This window comes from Silene latifolia, chromosome 2 (assembly GCF_048544455.1).
Source record: "Silene latifolia isolate original U9 population chromosome 2, ASM4854445v1, whole genome shotgun sequence".
Lineage (NCBI taxonomy): Eukaryota > Viridiplantae > Streptophyta > Magnoliopsida > Caryophyllales > Caryophyllaceae > Silene > Silene latifolia.
Genome location: NC_133527.1, coordinates 188580595 through 188602318, shown reverse-complemented (window position 1 = coordinate 188602318; position 21724 = coordinate 188580595). Strand labels below are relative to the sequence as shown.

The window sequence follows — 21724 nt, the reverse complement described above, 5'->3', positions numbered from 1 at the left end:
CCGTCAAAACTCAAATTTAACTAAACTTATATATAATGTTTTTGGGTTTTATTGTAATTTTTTAGATCTGAATGTTTAAGTGAATAAACTCAGAAACTTCATAGTGAAACTCAGAAACTTTAAAACAAAACCCAAAAACTTTTTTATAATGCTCAAAAACTATAGAATTGGAGGTAGTACATCAGATGTATAATCCTCTTACTATGCAAATGGGTCGGTGGAATTAGATTTGCTGGGGAGATTTCGCATGGTAACCGCTCTGTTTAGAAGGGGTTAACCTTAACAAACACTACATGAAAGTGGCCTCTCGGCTTTGATTTGAAATGATTCAATTGTTCCCAAATCCGCGAATTATAGAATAAGATGGTTAATTTAGAGGATGATGTCTTGAATATTTAACAGGAAGTCATGAAGACTGGAGGATGACTAAGGTCACTTAGTCGGTCATTGGCCTTTTTGCATTGTCTGCCCGATCAATTAGAGAACTGCTGTGCCGTTTGCTTAGATGGGTAATTTATATAAATCGGTCCAACTCCAAACAGTCGTCAATCATTATAAAATACAGACTGAAAAATTTAGCTATGTAATTTCAACACAATTTGTCGCGGTAAACCTTGCAAAAATGTGTCAATTGAGTTGAGTACAAATTGGGTTCAGGTAGATTATAGGTTGAGTCATTCAGGATAATCATTTTAGAGTCTCTGCATCAAGCTCAATTGACGGGGTCGCTTCTGGTCCATTTCCAGCGTGTTATTAGCGGTCTCATTTTGAGCCAGCTAACGGTCACAGCCAACGTCATTTCCAGGTTGGTTTGTCTAGCTGTAATTCTAATCGTTATCCAAGCTATGATATAAATCAGATCCAGCACAATTTTGACAGTCTACACGGAGAATTCTTTCAGATAAAAATGCCCTGAAATTACCAACACTGACAAAACGTCGTCTATAACTTCTGTAACGTGATACAAAGGCTATGAACAACTTACCTATCACGGCAATTTCAACATGGCGCAAAAAGTTACAAAGGATCAGTGTGTATACAGCCGCGTAATCGAGGGACTTCCTAGTTATTCAAGAAGAAAAGATTACTCTACAATGAATGTGGGTAGCCGAGCCACAATACAGGCTCCAAGAAACCCAAAACCCCGAGGAACATCACCAACTCTAACCAAATATAATACAGTCTGGGCCATTTCTCCGATATAAACAGCCTAAGCAAGGTAGTTTGTTATTTGCACTGAGTCGACTGTGAACTCAAGTCATCAAGGTAATTCGTCAAAGATTCTGAGAATCTTTTCGCTTGAAGACCAGGCTTTATAGAGTTGACATCACCCCATGTGGCGCAAGCATCGGTGAACCAACTATCTCGACCACCGCACCATGCCCCTGGAGCAACTCGGTTGTGCCTTCGATGGAGTATTTTCTCATCAATCATGGATAATACAGGATCATCCTTGTTAAATCGTCTAGCAAAAGCAGCCCCACTTTGAGTCATCTGATCAAAATCAGACACCCCTAAAAAGTGGGGATCCATCTTTGGGGGACTATCCCACATCATGTATCTCAAATCACTGTTGACGGTCGTGTTACTGAACTCAGGTGAGTTGCATATGACTGAATGGAAATACCCTTCTTGGGGTAACAGCGCGTTATTAAAATACATTAGCATGGTGCGAGGGAGATTATCCCACCCAAAGATGCAATATTCCAGAAAGGGTCGGCTTAAGGTGACCCAAGGAGAACCTGAAATCGGAAAAAAAAAAAAGGAAACAGAATTTCATTAGCCCAGGAGCAGACCAATTGTTTACATATTCCTTTTACGCATATATAACTGATTTCAAAGCTGATTTTCTAAAGCAAATGTACACAAATGGATGACAGAGGAAATAGAACTTAGAAGAATTGCCTGTGAAAACTTTGAAAGCAACAGGTGTCGGCCGCTTCTCTGTGGCGGTAAATAACTGACTTCTCCTAGCCAAATAAATTGAAGGGTCCACAACAATAGGTTTAACCCTAGCCTGTCTACAATGATACAAGATGTACAAAAGAAAATGTGTAAGCACAATCAAAATCATATGCGTACATTGATGAATTAACTCTGATATAAAAAAAGAGTTGCCTACTCTTTCCAGCTGAGGTCACTGGTGTGATCAATAAAATTGAGATCTCTCTTCACTGATGAGAATACATGAGCCAAGTCTGGAAAAGATTCAATAAAGAACTTTTATTAGCGTCATATAGCTACATGAGATAGCAGCTAATTGATTAGCCTATCAGTTTCTCCGTACAATGTAGCTACAAATGTTCCCGGACTAACAAGGTATACATCAATGTTATATCATCAACGAAGTTTAAAAGGTTCCTTCTCCAAGGCAGGGTTCAGGAAGGCGTGTAAATAAAACCTTAACCCTCAAACTGTCGAGACCTTGAGCTAAACCACCGGCAAAGAATACAATAGAAGTCTAAAAAGCAACAAGGCAAAAAATAAATAGCGCACAAAGTTACTATCTTAGTCACCAAGTGACAAAAGTAATATAACTTGATAATACATGATACCAACACCCCAACCTTACATCTTAAAATTACAAGCATAAGGTATGCCCATGTAAATAACAGAAATTACGTATAAAATCTGCATGGGGCCTTTGAAAATTGGTACATTCATCTAACATTCCTAAATTTTATTTCTCGCACTGTTAGAAAGCTAGTAACTAAAAAGACTTCCGCAGTGAAAAAACACAACATATTGATCTCTAATTCTGTACAGCAGATGGAAATACTATAGGAATGAGTCGCCTTGTATTAATCTGGGTCTTAAAGCTATCGAGCCTATAAATAAGATGCTGAAAATCAGTTTGATGCTACTTAAAATATATGGAGTATGTTAAAACAAATACCTACATAAAATAACCATATTTCAGATCACTTCTCTCGCTAGTTTCCTACACACCTCATATGGGGCATCGATTAGACACAGAGATCTCAAGGGACATCAGTCACAATATGGCTTCCGCATCAAATAGTCTTAATCTCCGCACCTCAAGTGTTTTGAGGAGAAAACCTATGAATCTAACATTGGTGCATCAAAATGAAGCGCTTAGCAGATGCACTATGATAGTGGAGAATGGCCCCCATCAAGAAGAAGTAGAATACACTGAAACACTTCAAAGAAAATACAAGAAACAAAAGACGCCAAGACTTGTCTTACATTCTCATTTCTCAATGCTATTACGGATACCGCATTTCCCAAAATAATGTGGACCTTTATAGCGAAAGAAGCCTAGACTCGCTCTTAAAAGAATTTCATGGGGTGAAAGTATAAGAACGTTACAAATGAATACTTCGTACTTACAATTTCTATGAGAAGCAAGCGAATGGGCTTATTATCCTAGGGTGGCGAACGGAACGCTTCATCAAGTCATTTCTCGCCTCACAAGGAAAGATTTTGAGACTTTGAAGATGGTCGATGATGAAGACATAAAAGCTTAGTCTTGTACATTAGTGGAGGTAATAAATACATGAAAATTATTACAGAGATATCTTGGCTAGAAAATTCTAGGAACCTTGACCAAAAAAGTCTAACATGATTGTCACTATAGAAATCTTAAAGACATAACAAAGCTCATAACCACTCTTTAGTGGTATCTAACAGGCAGTTGACCAAAAACAAAAGCATAAGGCTTCTACCAAGAGCTTTTAGTGCATGCATAAGACCCTCCTTTTTTTTTGAGCAAGTACAATTAGACCCTCCTAAAGACAGCTGCAACAACAGATAAAATACTAAAAGGCAACAGAGACACTAGCAACAATCAATACAAAAATTGAAAAATAAAATAAAATAAATGCAACAATCAAGGGGGCAATTTCCTAGAAGTATCAGAGACACTTGTGACATTCAAGCCAACAAAATTCCTAGTTACAAAGATGGATCAGATACAGATCTCCATTGCAGCCAAGACGAAATTCTATGCTTACAAAAAAATCTCCAAAAACAACATGAATATGTGGCTAGTTAATAGTGGTTGTACAAATTACATAACAAATGAGTGTAGCATTTTTCCAAGTTAAATGTCTTTATCCAAACACCAGTTTGAATGGGAAATAGTGACATTGTAACGTTCAAAGGCAAGGATATGATTAGTATTCCAGCAAAAAGAACTAAAAAGTTCATCAATGATGTTTGTCGATTTAATAACACCAATTGATAGACCTTTGTATGTAACCATGTGGCCCTAGATATAATTTTGAAGAAAGTTCCTTTAGAAATATTCTTAGTTATTCAGGATTCAGTACTATGTCTCCTCAATTTTCCTGCTTGGTGATCCTTACATATTAAATATATTAAAGGAGGAATTCTTCATACAATGCCGAAATTTCAACCACAAGAATGAAAAAGACAGCCGACTAAGTAATTTTCTCCCTACATTATTCAACAACCTTGTTGATGTTCGCAGCCCACCTCATGATCTTGCAATTTCTGATCTTGCAATTTCAGTACCAAACTACCACACACACAACAAACTATTCTTAAACCTAGTGTACTAGCGCACTCGCGACAGATCCCAAAAATCGAGAAAAGCTTGGGAAAGCACATAACCATTGACCATATAAAGAAATATCATACGTTCATCAGAACCAGATATAGCAAAATGAGTTAATTGGACTACAAAATCGCATCTGGCTAGAATTACGTAAAATCTCTATCACATCTCCCTTCACAATAACTAACAAATCTACTTAAAACCTCGGAACAAATTTTACAAAAACTATTGCAACCTTCAAATCCTCTCTTCATGAATGTGATCCAGCACACAATTCACCATAAAACCCAATTCACATACTCTCCATGCCCCAATTATTTGTTTACCTTTTCTATTCTTTGAGATGGAGTAATTAGTCAATTGGACCACAAAAAATGGAATCTTACTAGAATTCCATAAATCTCTATCACATCTCCCTTCACAATAACTAACAAGTCTACTTAATACCTCGAAACAAGTTTACAAAATACGAAGTGCAACCTTCAAATCCTCTCTTCATGAATATGATCCATCACACAAATTCACCATAAAATCTCAATCACCTACTCTCTCCGCCTCAATTATTTGTTCACCTTTTCTATTCTTTTTGAGACGGGAAATGATTAATACCGTCTCAAACCCACAAACATAAACAAAAACATAGAATTATTCTATAAAAAGAAACAAATTGCAAAATTACCAAATATATTAACTCAATCAAAATATAACTAACTTAACTAACATACCATCCTGAGTAAGAAGAGGATAATCCTGAGCACTCAAACTAATAAGCCAATCCCACCCTCCATCAAGCTTCAACAATATCGCCGCGGCGCGGAGCGACGCGGCGATATTAGTAGCACCCATTGACGTCAGCCACAAAGGCCGACCAATAACATCTACATTCTCAAAACCCCGAACCGCAGGTACCGATAAAACCGCCGCCGCAAGCCATTCTCTCTCATCGCCGGACGCGTCGGAGGCGAGGTGTAACAAGTAACGGTTTCTAGGGTGGTAGACGGCGAGCAACAGTCGGAAAAGCTGCTCTTTGTCACCGGCGCCGCCGTAGATGTAATACGCGAACGACGGCGGAAATTGGGGACCACGGTTGGGTGACGTGGCGCTAGAAGTGGTGACGTGGAGGGTTGACGCGGATAATCCGGAGATTATTGAGAATAATAGTAAGATTGAGATGAATAAAGCGGTGAATAATGCGAATAACCATCGTTTTCTCTCCGATGATGATCCTCCCATGGCGGAAATCGTAGATTTATGAAATTGAGTTTAAGATCGATCATGTGTTGTGGTTTGATTGTGGATCTGGTAGGAGATTGGGGGAATTAGGGTTTGTGATTTGAGAATTTGGGGATTTGATTTGGGGGTGAAATTGTTTTGTAGAGGTAGTAAAGAAGAGTGGTGTTGTGTTGACGGTGGTGAGTTTGAAATTGAATCGAGTAAATTAGAAAAGTGACGGTTTGGAAAAGATGGAGCAATAGGTGGGAAAATAGGTGGAGTTTAGAGGAGACATGAAATGTGATTAGTGAGTGTGATTAATTAATTAATATATTTGTCAATTTGATGCTATACTATGTTGTTATTAGGAGGGCATGTTGTTTGTTAGTTGAACTGAATTAAATTGAATTTAAAGGAGTTGGACTGAGTTAAATTAAACTGAACTGAATTTAATTGAGCTGAACTAAATTGAATTAAGAGTTAATTTGTGAACAGAAAAGCTGAATTGGATGAAGCTGAACTGAATGAAATGGGCTAAAATCCCCTATTTACTAAAAGAATAGGCGAAACTCCAATTTTTCTCGCCTAAAACATATTTCTTAAAATAGTGTTTGGTATTTTTAGCGTATACTATAGGTATGACCATGATAGGTTATAAATAGACATAATATTTTTTATTTAAATATTTATAACATTCAATATTTCAGTCTCTTTCTAGGATAAAAAAAAAAATAAAGTATTTTATGATAAAAATTCATTGAATTTTAATGAACAAAGTTGTAGCTAAAAAGTATGTTATTAGTAAATATTTGTAAATTAACTGTTCCGGGTGTGATTACGGAGCAGTGTTGTTACCACGTAAGCTTGTAGAATGATGACTTTGATTGACTCTTCCTTTCGGCCTCTCCTGAAACAATGAACAAACTGAGGGCTCGGCTTGGTACCGAGCGAACTCACTCCGACGCTCAAGTCAGTAAACTTAAAGGGATTAAGTTGTGTGTTACTTGGCACAAAGTATATTGTAGAGAGATAAGGGAGTTTATACCAGATTAGTATGTTTAATTGATTATTTTCGGATCCTTTTCTCGTTGAGAGAAGTGGAGTATTTATAGACTTTCACCTTTTGTCACGTAGTGCCAAGTGGCGAGCGGTGGAAAGACCGCTCTACCCTCGGCCGAGGGACCCATGGCAGGCCGGCGGGCCCTGTTGACTCCATGCCGAGGGGTCTTGGATGTGAGTACGCGGATATGTCTCCCGGCTGGCTAGTTGCCTAGCCGAGACCCAAGGGACAGGCCGACAGGCTGCGTCGGCTAGGTTGTCCAAGGTGTTGACTTGCTTTGGATATCTTTGACCTTGCTCAATATGTTGACTCGGTCAGCGGGTGCAGAATATGCCCCATCATTAACATCATTAATTTTTCAGTAAAAAAACGAAAAAAAAGCTTTCAAAAAAAAACTCATTTCATTACTTCTTACTATTTAAATTTTTATTTCTCTACTCAAGATAAAATGAGGAGAAACATGAAAAATAAATTAATTGTCAATTCAAATTCCATAAATAATACACTAAAAAGTAAAATTCTATAGATATCGTGCATACATTGAACGAGGTCTATACTAGTTAAGTTCAAAAGAACATTGTCGAAAAGGGATTCATAATTATTCAAAAAAATATTAAATATACAATCTCTCACAAAGTTATTAAGAGATCATTAATATTTAATTTTTTTTTTTTTTGCAGTTGTAGTTTTTCAAAAAAAATCATTTGTGACTTATTACGACACAAAATGTAAACGGCCCATTTATGATTAAATATACTTCGTAACAATTATCTGGTATTACAGGAATTCGTGGATAGTTACTTTTTATCGTAATTTGGTCACATTTCTTCCGTTACATGAGAGACAAACAATTTTTCGTTTTTAGTAGCGCCTTTAAATGATACAGAGTAAATAATAATACATAAATGAAGTATAAAACGGAATACATATTTCCATGAAGTAATTTAGATTGCAATTTTGAGGCAAGAGCTATGTCACGAGTTCATAATACTTACTACTTTGCATGTTCTACCAAGTGCAAAAGTAGTGGTTAAACCATTTTAACCTTTGTTTAATTGAGAATTTCAGGGCCTTAATTTGATATTTCCTCCCATAATGTTAACATAAGAAAATATTCCCACCATATAGCTATATTAAAAATTATTCCTACAATATAGTTGATATAGGTTTGGATAACACGTACCTAAGATTAGGGAAACACTAAGCAAAAAAAAAAGCCATCAACGTAAAACAAAATTCTCATCCTAGTCTAAACCCCAAGAAAAGAAAACCCTAAGAAAAGAAAATCGTCTTCTTTGATGATCGATAAGCAATAGCATATTTCATATTTTTATTGATCAGCCCTTCAGGAGTATAATTCCATTGCAAGGTAATCTCCACTATCTCCACTATTAGCATGTATTTAATCTCCGTTCACAAATTGGTCTTGTAAAGCTCTTTAATTTGTAATAATGCTATTTCGAATATGTTAATTTGCACTTTGACATTAGTGAAAGGCGTCTTATAATGGAAACCATGCACTACTATATGAGTTCCTATATTAGAATTAATTGGTGAATTATGTTTGCTTTAGATATGCTAAACCAAGTATTAGATGAAACTTAAGCCTTTGGGGTAGGGTTAAAGTTAGTAAAATTCAAAGTTGTTGCCAATTCTGATATTTAGGTTTAAATGTACAATGAATTTTGATGGTGAATATGCTATTGTTTAGATTGTGCTTCGTTGTTTGGTACTAAGATTATGTCAGTACACATTTGTTTGTATTTGAAACTTTATTTTTTTAATATGGTATTCACAAGGTTTTCTCAATGGGCTCGTTTACGAGAATGTTGACTGACGATCAATATATAGAAGATCATAGTTCGGATTTTGTTTCTCCGACATTTATTAGCGCCTTTGAAATTCCATATCATAGTAATGATGGTGCCTATGGTTATGGGATATACAACTCTTTAGACAGTAATAATGCTGATGTTTTTGGCTATGAGAACATCGGTAATGATAGTGACGAGGATGAACATGATACAACTAGAGAGGTTAATGATAATATCTTAAGACAAAGTGCTCCATGTCCAGAATTTAATAAAGTGACGGAACTTGATAATGACCTTCTTAATTCATGGAGAAGTTGGTCAGGAAATAGTTCATTTGTGGTGGATGGCGAATTTTGCATTGGTCAAGAATTTGATACACAACATCAATTGAAAAATGTTGTCAAGTTGTATTCCATAACCAGAAATAAGTCATTCCGTGTTAAAGAGGTTGACTCATCAAAGTATGTGGTTGAATGCGTGAAAAAACAAGAATGCAATTGCTCCTGGAGACTGCAAGCTACGAGGATGAACGATCTTCCCGTTTTCCGAATTGTCAAATATAATGGTCCACATTCAAGTAATTGTGCTGTTGACATAAGTTCACATGATCATCCTCTCCTTAGTTCTGATTTTGTGAGCACCAACATTCAACAACTGATAAGAGTAGATCCTGCTTTTAAAGTGCTTTCTATTATTGAACTTATCAAAGATAAATTTCACTACACCATTACATACAAGAGAGCATGGTTTGCAAAGCAAAAAGCGATTGCGAATATTTTTGGCGATTGGGAAAATTCATACGAAGAACTCCCAAAATTCATGCAAGCTCTCAAGGAATCTAATCCCGGAAATGTGGTTCACTGGTGCTTAATTCCAACTTCAGACCCTTCTGTGCATATATTTCAGAGAGTGTTTTGGGCATTTCGGCCTTCTATTGAAGGTTTTAATCACTGTCGTCCAGTTATAAGTATTGACGGCACTCATTTATATGGTAAATATAAGGGGACGTTACTTATTGCCATGGGAATTGATGCGAATAGCCAATTATTTCCTCTTGCATTCGCTATTGTTGAAAGTGAGAATGGAGATAGTTGGCCTTGGTTTCTTGCTTGCATAAGACGATCTGTTACTCAAAGGCCCAACATTTGTGTTATTTCTGATCGGCATGCAGGTATCTTGAAAGCCATGAATGAAATTGGAAGTGGATGAGAGGAGCCATTATCACACCATAGATTTTGTTTGCGGCATCTAGCTTCCAATCTCAATACTCGTTTCAAAAATACACACTTGAAAAATTTATTTGGTAGAGCAGCTGATCAACACCAGAAGAAAAAGTTTGATGGCTACTTCAATAAAATTGGAGAGTTAAATGTACAAGCTTGTCGATATCTTGGTGAAATTCCTTTATGCCAATGGTCTTTACACCACGATGGAGGATTTAGGTATGGGATCAAAACTACTAACATGGCCGAAGCTTTTAACAGTGTAATGAAAGGTGCCCGCTGTTTACCTATCACTGCTCTTGTACAAATGACATTTTATCGAACAAATTCGATCTTACTTTGTTCAACGGCGAGGCTGGGGTGAGAAAAGGGTTGAAGAAGGGCATGACTATAGTGAAAAAGCTTGCATAGTAATTGATACAAACATGCAAAAGGCAGCTTACCATAAAGTGATCCCGTTTGATTATGAGAGGGGTTTATACCGGGTAAAAACAGGTCGAGGCACCAGACTACCAGGGAAGGGAGGAAAAGTTCACACAATAAATGTTCACAGGAATACTTGCACTTGTGAGAAGATAAAAATCTATAAGTTACCATGCTCACACATACTTGCTGTTTGTCGTTTTAGAGGATTATCATATGCAGAGTTTGTTGATCCATTATTTACTTCGATGGAGTATAGAATGTCTTATATCAAGAGCTTCCGGCCGATCAAGGATGTAGCTTATTGGCCACCTTACAACTGGCACAAAATCATTGCTAATGAGAACTTGAAACGAGGTAAAGGGCGTCCACGTTCTACCAGGTTGTGTAATGAGATGGATGATGGTGCTCGTGGTAAGAATTCTTGTAGCATTTGTCGCAAAAAAGGTCATAATAAGAAAACATGTTCATCTAGAAATGATACAACCACGGTCAGGTAATTGTTTCAAAAATTACTTTGCCATATTTTGATAGCTTGATGATATTTATTACTTGTACAATTTTATGATAATTCATAAAATAATTTGTTCTTTGTTTAATTTGTTTTTTTTTTACATCCAGGCATAGTGACACAAGCAGTACTTCTGGGACTCGTTTGCCTTGACGTTCGACGATTTATTTGGAAGAACTATGACATGTCAAGAGAAGCTGATATTGTTATTTTTATTTTTAAAGCATGATTTTGTTATGGTTTAACATTTGGAAGAACTATGAAATTTGTTTACAAACACATTTGGTTTATTAATTTAAGTGACATAAAAAGTGTGGTGTGTTATTGATTGTTACATCGTATACCAAGCTCACACCTAATTTTATAGCAGTATAGTTGAGATTTGACAGTAAGTTGTAATAAAAGTACATGCATATAAGCTAATTTCACTCACATCTCCATGTATCATGCCTTAAGGATAAAGTCCTTCAATGATTCAGGCTGCAATACTCATAATTTGTCAATATATAAGTTGACATTCACTAAATGAGCATAAAATGATGGCTTATGCATTTTCTGAAAATCATTACCCACTAATTTTACTGCTTTGCAATACGTAATTCTAAAGCTTATATATTTTTCTTGGTTAGGTTTCAACTAATTTGAGGTATGTAGAATCCAAACCTAATCAAACTATATGAAGGGAATTATTTCTAATGTAGCTATATGGAGGGAATAAACTTTTTATTGGGCATTATGCAAGGAAAACACCCAACCATTTTAACTTTTGTTTAATTGAGAATTTCAGGGCCTTAATTTGATATTTAATTGTTGAATCGTTAAGTTTATCCAAATGTGAAATTTCACACATTATTCATTTCCAACCAAAATGTCATAAAAAAAAACATTTTAAATTCATATATACACTTTGTTAACCCCGTATCTCTTTTTTAGTTTAAATAAACCTCTACCTGTTCCACCCTTGCCTCAACACCGCCCACTCTCTTCCTCCATCGCCCATATCACTGGTGCACACCACACTTTTATGAGCCACCACCACACCGCTTTTCAACAACACTATCTCACCATCACTACCGATAATAATTATCACAAACCCTCTAAATTTTAAAAGAACTATAAAATTGATGGAAAACATTAATTCAATTAATAATAATGCAATTAACAAACTAAATAGTTGTTCTACACTCTAATTATCACCCATAATTGAAGAAACTGTTTACTTTGAAAGGAGTATAAGCTACTAATAGAGAGAATTAACTTTAAAAATTCAGGCAAATGGAAAATTGGAAACAAAAAGTACTGTAATGAGTAAATTGTGTATTGCGAAATAAACTACGTTTTTTTTTTTTTGCATTACTTAAAAGAAAAAATTTGAATAAATATATGAAAGAAAAAGACTTCAATATTCACATATACGTGTTTATAAGACGTTTATAATAAGGCCTTTCCATACAAGTTTTTCGTAAAACGGAATCTTTCGTAACTATTAAGGGTAAAACCCATACCTCATACCTTTATAAGGTTAGGGTATGATTATCAGTCAAACTCACCAAAATCTTAAGACTCTACCACATCAGCTTCCCACTAACTTTTATTATTTTTATATTATTCAGACTCAGCTCAGACTCTATACATTATTAGTCAAACCCATCTTAGACTCTACTTTTTACCTTACTTATTTTTTTCACCTTATAAAAAAAATGAAAAATAAAAAAGGTACACATGTCAATTATTAATTGAAAGAAATGCCTAGTAAATTGTGTCAAGACTCTACAAAAGTCTTAAGTTGAATCTTGGATTTCCAAGACTCACCCTGAGACTTTGTCAAGAGACTTTATCAAAACTTTGGTAGATTATTGGTAGTCTTGAGTGAGTTTGTCTCAAGACTTACCAAAGTCTTATCTCAAAACCACCAATAATCTTACCCTTATAATTATACTAGTAAAACCGTCTTACATAATCCCCCTTACTACTAAGAGAATAAAAATTCTCTTAGTTTTCCCGCCTAAATAAAATATCCTTTTAATTGAGCCTTTTTTGGATACTCTAATTACCTTGACAAATGGGCTATAAATTGACAATCTTAAATAATATTTCCTTCCCTATTTTAAAACTACCTCAAATAATATTTTCTTTTCTACTCCCTCCAATTCACAATAAACCTCTCATTTCATTTTGGCACAAAAATTAAGGAAACACACTACCTCACCATATAATTAAATTTTGACCACACAAATACACTACCCCACCATACAATTAAATTTGGACCACACAAACACTTACCAAAAAAAGAAATAGGGAAGTTATTGTGAATAACCGAAAAAAGAAATAGAGAGTTTTATTGTGAATTGGAGGGAGTATTTATTTTTATTATATTATCAAATTTTCTCTCTTCTTTTACTCATTGAAAATAACCGTGTTTTTTACAATTTCCCCACAAATAGAGAAGATGAAATACTTTCAATTGGAATATTAATTACGGAGTTGAAAAAAATTAACTTTATCACATAATAACGATTATAACCCTAATTAAATATATTGCTGTTCCGGGTGTAATTCCAGAGCAGATATTTGTTACCACTCGTGACTCGTAGAATGACGTCTTTGCTTGAATCCTCCTTGCGGTCTCCTGAAACGATGAACAAACTGAGGGCTCGGCTTTGGCCGAGCGTACTCACTCCGACGCTCAAGTCAGTTAACTTAGAGGGATAAGTTGTTGTTACTTGGCTAAATGCGTATTGTAGAGAGATAAGGAAGATATTACCAGATGAATAGTGATTATTAGGTTAAATTGTGGATCTTTTCTTCAATGAAGGTTGAGAAGTATTTATAGGCTTTCACCTTTTGTCACGTAGTGGCCAAGTGGCCAAGTGGCTAGCAGGTGGAAAGACCGTTCTACCCTCGGCCGATGGACCTATGGCAGGCCGACCGAGGGGTCTTGGATATGAGTACGCGGATATGTGCCCCGGCTGGCGGGTTGCACAAGAGCCGAGACCCAGTGACAGTAGATGGGCTTCATCGACTAGGCTGTCTGAGTCGTTGACTTTGCTGTGGATATCTTTGACCTTGCTCAATATGTTGACTTGGTCAGCGGTGTAGAATATGCCCCATCAATTTGCCCCCAGCGTAGTCTATGCCGTGGTATGGGCTCCGATGTATGTTGAGCGTATATTCTGCATAAGTAATTTCTGAAAATTTTTCCTGCATCGGCTTCTTCTATCTCGGCCTGGTTCTTGTTGGGCCGTACCATATCCCCCCTCCACATGGATGTGTAAAGGGCATCCGATGTGGAAAAGAAAGTGACGCTGGCCGAGACCAGGGTTGAGAGTGCCGGGTGTATTTGATTGCCCCCAGGCCGGTGCTTCCTAGCTTGGTTGATCATGCGGCCGGCGGAGAGCAGATACCTAGAAATTTGTTGAGGAAGATGAATAGGCGAAGAGATGTGAATGGGCGTGTTGAAGACGCTTGGTCACTGTTGCATTGATTGACGTTCAACTGTTGCAACGATTGACATTTCGTGGTTGCATGTCTGACATGTGTCTGATCGCTGATTGGCTGGCGCTTTATGGGTTGTGCCCTGATTGGTCCTTCCTCATGGGCTTTTCCCTATAAATAGGGCAGTTATTCCGTGATTTTGGCCACCAATTTCATTTTCTCAAATTTTCTCCAAAATCTTCATCTTTCTAAACTTTCAAGGGCTTCCTCTTCTTCTAATCTTCCGAGTTTTTGATCCGGCGAGTGTTTTTCTTCAAGGTAAACAAACAAATTTTCTTTTATTTTGTTAGTAATTGTTGTGAACATGTCTTCCGCTGATGCTGGACCTAGTAAACCTGCGTCGGGGGGCCCTAGGTCCCCTTCTCCTGAAGTTGATCCTCAAATTCTGGAGGAATGGGAGGATGATGATGATGATGGTGACTTCGGTGATGATTTTGGTGATGATGCGGTAAGGGCTCGTCCTAATGAGGGGAGGCAGTACGTTATGGATCACGGCGACGCCTGTAAGGTCCGTCTCGACCGTGCTTGGACCCATAAGCTCGCCAGTTGTTCCGGCGAGACACTTTTCGAAGGCCATTTTTTCTTTGGTAGGGGATACAAAATTGTTATCCCTGAGGAGGGTCAGGCCGTATGTTGCCCTCCACCGGGCTACACCGGCGTATACATGCGGCATTTGGAGTACGGGCTCCGGTTTCCGCTAAATGGGTACGTTATGGCCATCATCAGAGCCATGAACGTTGCCGTTGCCCAACTGCACCCGTTGGCTATGAGGACCATAGTCGGCTTTGTCTGGCTTTGTCTCTTCAAGGGAGAGGCCCCAACGGTGAATTTATTCCGCGGCTTCACTTCACCATCTCAAACCATCAATCTCTCGGCCGCGTCGGATGGTACAGTATGCAAATGGAGCAGGGTTATGTCTCTGTTGACAAACTTTCTTCTTGCAAGGACTGGCAAGGTCGGTGGGTGTACGTTAGGGTGCCGGATGACTATCCGCTGCCCCGCTCCTTCCAGCACCGAGTTAATTTGCGGTGCGAGACTGAGGCGGAGCATGACAGATGGGTCACCCGGAAGAAGCTTAAAATGGATGCCAGCAAGGTCCCTCTTAAGGAGGATGAGAAGGCGCGATGAGGCTTTTTGAGGTGGACAAGAGTGGGGTGCCGAAAAGATGGATCCCCCCAACGCAGATCATTCTTCAGGATGAGCCGCTTTGCCATGTCGGCCTCATACCGGCCCTAGCACAGGGTGAGTGGGGTCGGTGTGAGGCCCATCACCGTTCTCAATGTTCCTGTTTCTCGAATTTCGATTTATTTCTTTTACTTAACTCTTGCTTTGTTTCTTTCGCAGACCACTTTGGACCGGACCTGTCTGAGGATATCCTCCGGAGAATGGGGCTGCACAAAGATAAAACTGTTGCTAACTTGCATCCCAAGGCTATAGCCCATGACCGCAGGACGTCGCCGAATGATCTCATGGAACAACAGCTGAAGGGCTTGAACATGGAGGAGGCCCAGGCGAAGGTTGTTAGCAGCGTGGCGCGCCGGACACGGAGAACAAAGTCTTTGGCGGCGACAGCGTCGACACCGGTTCCACCTCCCATCCTCCCCCCTAAGAAGGAGATCGTTGATATTACTAATGGGGAGGACTCTGATGCGGAAGAATCTCCCCTTGTCCGTAAGAGGAAGGAGACAGCCTCTACCGCTGGTAAGGAAATGCGTCCTCCGGCCAAGAAGGCCAAGCATGGTACGGATCTATCCTATGGCTCAGATTTAGTCGGTTCGTTAGGTGCTTCTGATGACAGGCTCTCTGGTATGTCAATACGTGTTGGCACTGATGCTTTCATTAAATTTTTGCAGACCAGCCGCTGTCGGCCATTGCTTTTATTGGGCAGCAAGTGGAGGAGAGCCCCGTGCAGGCTGGTGATCAAAACGTCACCATTGTCTCTTCATCCCAGAAGGTTTCCCTTTCCCATCTGCAGGCTGGTGATCAAAACGTCACCACCGTCTCTTCATCCCAGAAGGTTTCCGTCTCCCAGCTTATAGAGGAAGGCACGAAACTGATCAAGGAGCTGGCGAGGTGGAACGAGCTGACCGGTGCTCGTATCATAGAGCAGGAGAAAGCCGTGGCTCAATCTGTTTTTGAGCGTAATGCCATCAAGCAGGTGGCCGTGTCGGCGAAGCTAGATTTCCTCAATGAGCAGAAGCTTAGGGGAGACGCCGAGAAGGCGCTCTTGGCTGAGAGAAAACTCAGGGAGGACGCTGAAAGGAGGTCCTTGCTGAGAGAGCCAAGGCCGAAGCTGCGGCGGCCGAAGCTGCGAAGCTGCTGGAGAAGTGTAACCTTGTTCAGAGGCACGCCGACCTCTGCCTCCAGCAGAGGAACGAATCCAGGGACCTGTTTAAGGCCCAGGGGGAGGTGGTTCGGAGCAAAGAGGCCATCATTAGGCAAAAGGAGGAGGACGTTGAGATGCTCCAAACCGTCATGCTCCCTAACATGTGCGCCGAGTTCCGGGATCTGGCCGAAGGAGCTGCCAGGGAAGTGATTGGGGAGCTTTTCCCTCTTGATGGTTCCTTTCCGTGGGGCAGATTTGACGAGCTGTTTGACGACAAGCTCGAAGCTAAGGAGAAGGTCGTGGCGGAGAAAGCCAAGGAGGCGGTGAGGGTGAGGATAGAGAAAGAGGCGGCCGCGGAGAGAGCAGCTCTTGCTGAGAAGGCTAAGGCGGCCAAGGAGGAAGCCGAGAGAATGAGGGCAGCTGATGCTGCCGAGGCTAAGGCTGAGGCTGCTGAAACTGAGGCTACTGAGAAGACTGCTGGGTTGCCCATCGAAGAAGATGCGGCTACTGTTGCTGATGGCAAGCAGCAACAGGCATAGGGAGACGGGCGGTTGTCACCAGGCTCACCCGGCGTCTCGGATAGCTTCAGCTGTTCGGGAGCCAATTATTAAGCCCTTCCTTCCTGCCATCTTTTGGCGCTCCAAATGACATATTTGTAATTTTTTGCTTTTCTCTCCTTGTATTTTGTACAACTTTGGTAGGTTGTGTTTTGGCTTATCCCTATGGGGACGGCCGTCGTCTGTATTCTCTTCACCTGTAACCTGTTTATCATTTTTAATAAGAGTTCGTTTCTTTTGCCTTCGGCCTGACCGAGGTCTTTATCTCATTTCTTACTCCTCCGCTAATAGTTGAGCGTCTCAACTGTTTTTAGCGTTTTCACTTTGCCTCTGGCTTGGCCGAGGTCTTTTCTCGTCTTCGTCTGAGTTGCCCTCTTACGTTATTAATTGAGCGTCTCTTTTTGTTTCCGCCTCGGCTTGGCCGAGGCAGTTTAGAGTGCGTACCTCAACTGTGTCGAACGCTTCTAAGGCATTTTGATTGCTTTTGCGAGAATAAACTGCGCTAGCCGTGACTGTCACGGTGTCTGCTTCCTGAGGATGATTGCCGCTCTTGTCGGTATGACAGTGTGAGCCGGCGTCTGCTTCTTCATAGAGACCGCCGCTCTTGTCGGTATGACAGTGTGAGCCGGCGTCTGTTTCTTGATAGCGTGTTACGTGGCGTCTACCACTTGGAGTGACTGCCGAAGCGTCTACTACTTGGGGTGACTGCGACGGCGCTATATTTCTTGATGGAGACTGCCGCTCTTGTCGGTATGACAGTATGAGCCGGCGTCTGTTTCTTGATAGCGTGTTACGTGGCGTCTACCACTTGGAGTGACTGCCGAAGCGTCTACTACTTGGGGTGACTGCGACGGCGCTATATTTCTTGATGGAGACTGCCGCTCTTGTCGGTATGACAGTATGAGCCGGCGTCTATTTCTTGATAGCGTGTTACGTGGCGTCTACCACTTGGAGTGACTGCCGAAGCGTCTACTACTTGGGGTGACTGCGACGGCGCTATATTTCTTGATGGAGACTGCCGCTCTTGTCGGTATGACAGTATGAGCCGGCGTCTGCTTCTTCATAACGACTGCCGCTCTTGTCGGTATGACAGTGTGAGCCGGCGTCGGCTTCTTGGTAGAGATCACCGCTCTTGTCGGTATGACAAGTATGAGCGGCGTCACGCTTCTTCATAACGACTGCCGCTCTTGTCGGTATGACAGTGTGAGCCGGCGTCGGCTTCTTGGCAGAGACTGCCGCTCTTGTCGGTATGACAGTATGAGCCGGCGTACGCTTCTTCATAACGATTTGCCGCTCTTGTCGGTATGACGGTGTGAGCGGCATCGGCTTCTTGGTAGAGATCTACCGCTCTTGTCGGTATGACAGTATGAGCGGCGTACGCTTCTTCATAACGACTAGCTCTTGTCGGTATGACGATATGAGCGGCGTCGCTTCTTCATAACGACTGCCGCTCTTGTCGGTATGACGGTGTGAGCGGCGTCGGCTTCTTGGTAGAGATGCCGCTCTTGTCGGTATGATGACATGATGGCGTCTGCTTCTTCATAACGACTGCCGCTCTTGTCGGTATGACAGTGTGAGCCGGCGTCGGCTTCTTGGCAGAGACTGCCGCTCTTGTCGGTATGACAGTATGAGCCGACGTCTTCTTCCTGCAAATGAATATGGGGAAAATGAACATTTTGACGGAAGACTTGGTCGATTTTACATTTATACATAAACATGCGTCGGGGTGCCCACAACTGTTTTGGACACCTCCGCCGCTATACAAGTTCTACCAGTTTCCTAATGCCTCATTAGAGGCGCTCCTTCTCTGTCAGCCGTGAGTTGCATCCATGAGGTCGCCCTCTTGTTGTAAGGATGGGCTTTTCCCCTTCTCTGACTATTTTGCCACTTTGAGGGATTGCATGTTGCATCCTCTGGCAGATATCTGGACGTTGACCACCTCGTCCTTAGAGACGAGCTTATGCGCTTCCCCCCGGTCCGAGACATACATTAGTGTCAGGGCCCGGATGGACATCACTGCGTCGGCCTCGCTCAGAGTGACTCGGCCTATGAGAACGTTGTAGGCGGACGAGCCGTCAATGACTACGAACTCAGCTAGGACATTCTTAGACGCATTCCCCTCGCCGAGCATTACGGCATCGATTGAACCCGGGGTACCGAGCCACCCGGAGAAGCTGTACAGTGGGTGGGTGCAGGGGCTCAAGTCCTTGATTTTCAGGCCGAGGCTGTGGAAGCACTCCCTGAACATGATGTTCGTGTAGGCGCTTGTGTCAATCAGACACCTCTTCACCACGTGGTTGGATATGTCCAAGTTGACTACAAGTGGGTCGCTGTGAGGGGCGATGACTCCCTCGTAGTCCTTCCTTCCAATAGTCATATCGGGAATGTTGGAAGCGGAGACCGCTGTGTTGGGCACAAAGTTGATGGCCTGATACAGCTCGTTCAGGTGCCGCTTGTGCCCATGAGCTGACCCACCGTTCTCGTTGCCCCCGATGACTACATGGATCACTCCTATCCGTTGAAAGACGGATTTCTTATCTGAACCGCTGGCGTCAGTTTTTTGGCCTTTGGCAACATACTTGCCGAGGCTACCCTTACGGATCAGCTCTTCAATGGCATTCTTCAGATGCCGGCAGTTGTCGGTGAGGTGACATGTGTGGCCGTGGTACTCACAGTACTGGCTCGTGTCACCGTCCCCCTTTGGCTTGGGGGGCCTTTCCCATGTTTGGCCCTCCTTTTTGCTCAGGGTGAAGACCTCGGCGGCCGATACGACCAGAGGGGTTTTATCATGGTAATGCCTTTGGTAAAACGTTCCCGAACTCCCCCCGGCGCCCGTCGAGTCCTGTTTCCTGGCGGTTCTGTCAGGTCGTGACCTATTATTGTCACGGCGTCTCTCATCGGACCGTGACCCGTTATTGTCACGGCGTCTTTCATCCGGGTTGTCATCCCGGCGGCTCTTCTTTTCTGAGGGCTCGACCTCGCTGGGGCCTACCCAGGTCTTGTGATAGTCTTCCACCTTGATGGCCTGGTCGGCCATCTTCCTAGCGGCGTCTAGGCCCAAACCCCCGTACTTGATGAGCTCATCCTTTAAGTCTCCCATTGGGAGGCCTTTCATCAGTGCGAAGGCCGCTAGTTCGGGATTAATCTCCCGAATCTGCTGAACCTTGCCGTCGAACCTCTTCACATAGCTTCGTAGAGACTCGCCTTCCTCCTGTTTGATAGTTAGGAGGTCCGATGTCTCCACGGCCCTCCTCTTATTGCAAGAGTACTGGGCTACGAAGGTGTCCTTTAGGTCGGCGAAACAGTATACCGAACCGTCGGGAAGCCCCTTGTACCAATTTTGAGCCATCCCATGCAGAGTTGTTGGGAAGACTCGGCACCAGACCTCATCGGGCTGCTCCCATAACGACATGTAAGACTCGAAAGCCTCGGCGTGGTCGGTTGGATCACTATCTCCTTTGTATGTGAACGCCGGCAACTTTAGCTTAGTTGGCACGGCGATGTCAAGGACATATGCACTGAGGGGCTGTCTGACCACGTGTCGAATGACATGCGGCGATCGGCTCCTTGCGTTTCTGGTCCGGCTCCTCTCCTCGTAGCGGGAAGGACTCCTTCTCCGACTCGGGCTTCTTCTCCGACTCTACTGAGTCGGACTTCTCTGGCTTCTCTGAGGCAGATCTCGTCGGTGCTGCGGTGACGTTGTCCTCCCGTGAGTACGGGGAGGGCTCAGGTCCACCACTAGCAATCTGGGCTCCTCCGGCGTCTTGGTAGGGTCAGCTTCTCCTAGTGCTCCGTTCAAATTTCTCGGAGTCACGTTTTGGGCCCTGGTCTCCTGGATGGTTTCCGCCGCTCTTGTCGGCGTGACAGTGCGAGCTGGCGTACTCCCAACTAGGTCCAGGAGCATCTTCAGTTTTGCTACGTCAACCACGTGTCCCATGATGGTGACCTGGTCGGCGAGCAGCGGTGTATCTTGTTCCTTTGGCATCCCGTTCGTCGCATCGGTGATACGGCCGGTGGGGGACTGCCCGATTTCAGCGTTGTGGAAAGTGTCATCCTGGTAGAACTCATTTTCCACCAGCACCTTCTCTGGTTGTTTAGACATCCTCTTAGCTTTTGGGGTGGGTTTTTGTGTTTGTTTTTTTTTTTTTTTGGGAATGAATGTGACTAGCTTTTAGTGTCTATTCCCCACAGACGGCGCCAATTGTTCCGGGTGTAATTCCAGAGCAGATATTTGTTACCACTCGTGACTCGTAGAATGACGTCTTTGCTTGAATCCTCCTTGCGGTCTCCTGAAACGATGAACAAACTGAGGGCTCGGCTTTGGCCGAGCGTACTCACTCCGACGCTCAAGTCAGTTAACTTAGAGGGATAAGTTGTTGTTACTTGGCTAAATGCGTATTGTAGAGAGATAAGGAAGATATTACCAGATGAATAGTGATTATTAGGTTAAATTATGGATCCTTTCCTCAATGAAGGTTGAGGAGTATTTATAGGCTTTCACCTTTTGTCACGTAGTGGCCAAGTGGCCAAGTGGCTAGCAGGTGGAAAGACCGTTCTACCCTC

General features: G+C 41.9%; 3 protein-coding genes across 3 annotated transcripts; 2 read left to right on the top strand and 1 right to left on the bottom strand.

Annotated features, from left to right (window-relative positions):
- Positions 1-895: 895 nt before the first annotated feature.
- On the bottom strand, positions 896-6067 carry LOC141643922 (beta-glucuronosyltransferase GlcAT14A). Its single transcript, XM_074453319.1, has 4 exons — positions 5266-6067; positions 2123-2198; positions 1906-2021; positions 896-1742 (listed from the first exon to the last, which is right to left on the bottom strand). The coding sequence occupies exons 1-4, from the start codon at positions 5771-5773 to the stop codon at positions 1228-1230; spliced, it is 1215 nt and encodes a 404-aa protein (XP_074309420.1). The 5' UTR covers positions 5774-6067; the 3' UTR covers positions 896-1227.
- A 2571-nt stretch (positions 6068-8638) lies between these two features.
- LOC141641805 (uncharacterized) lies at positions 8639-9835 on the top strand. Its single transcript, XM_074450452.1, has one exon. It carries the CDS (start codon positions 8639-8641, stop codon positions 9833-9835), a length of 1197 nt encoding a protein of 398 aa, XP_074306553.1.
- A 439-nt stretch (positions 9836-10274) lies between these two features.
- On the top strand, positions 10275-10936 carry LOC141641804 (uncharacterized). The gene is made up of 2 exons (XM_074450451.1): positions 10275-10768; positions 10894-10936. The coding sequence occupies exons 1-2, from the start codon at positions 10275-10277 to the stop codon at positions 10934-10936; spliced, it is 537 nt and encodes a 178-aa protein (XP_074306552.1).
- Positions 10937-21724: the final 10788 nt, after the last annotated feature.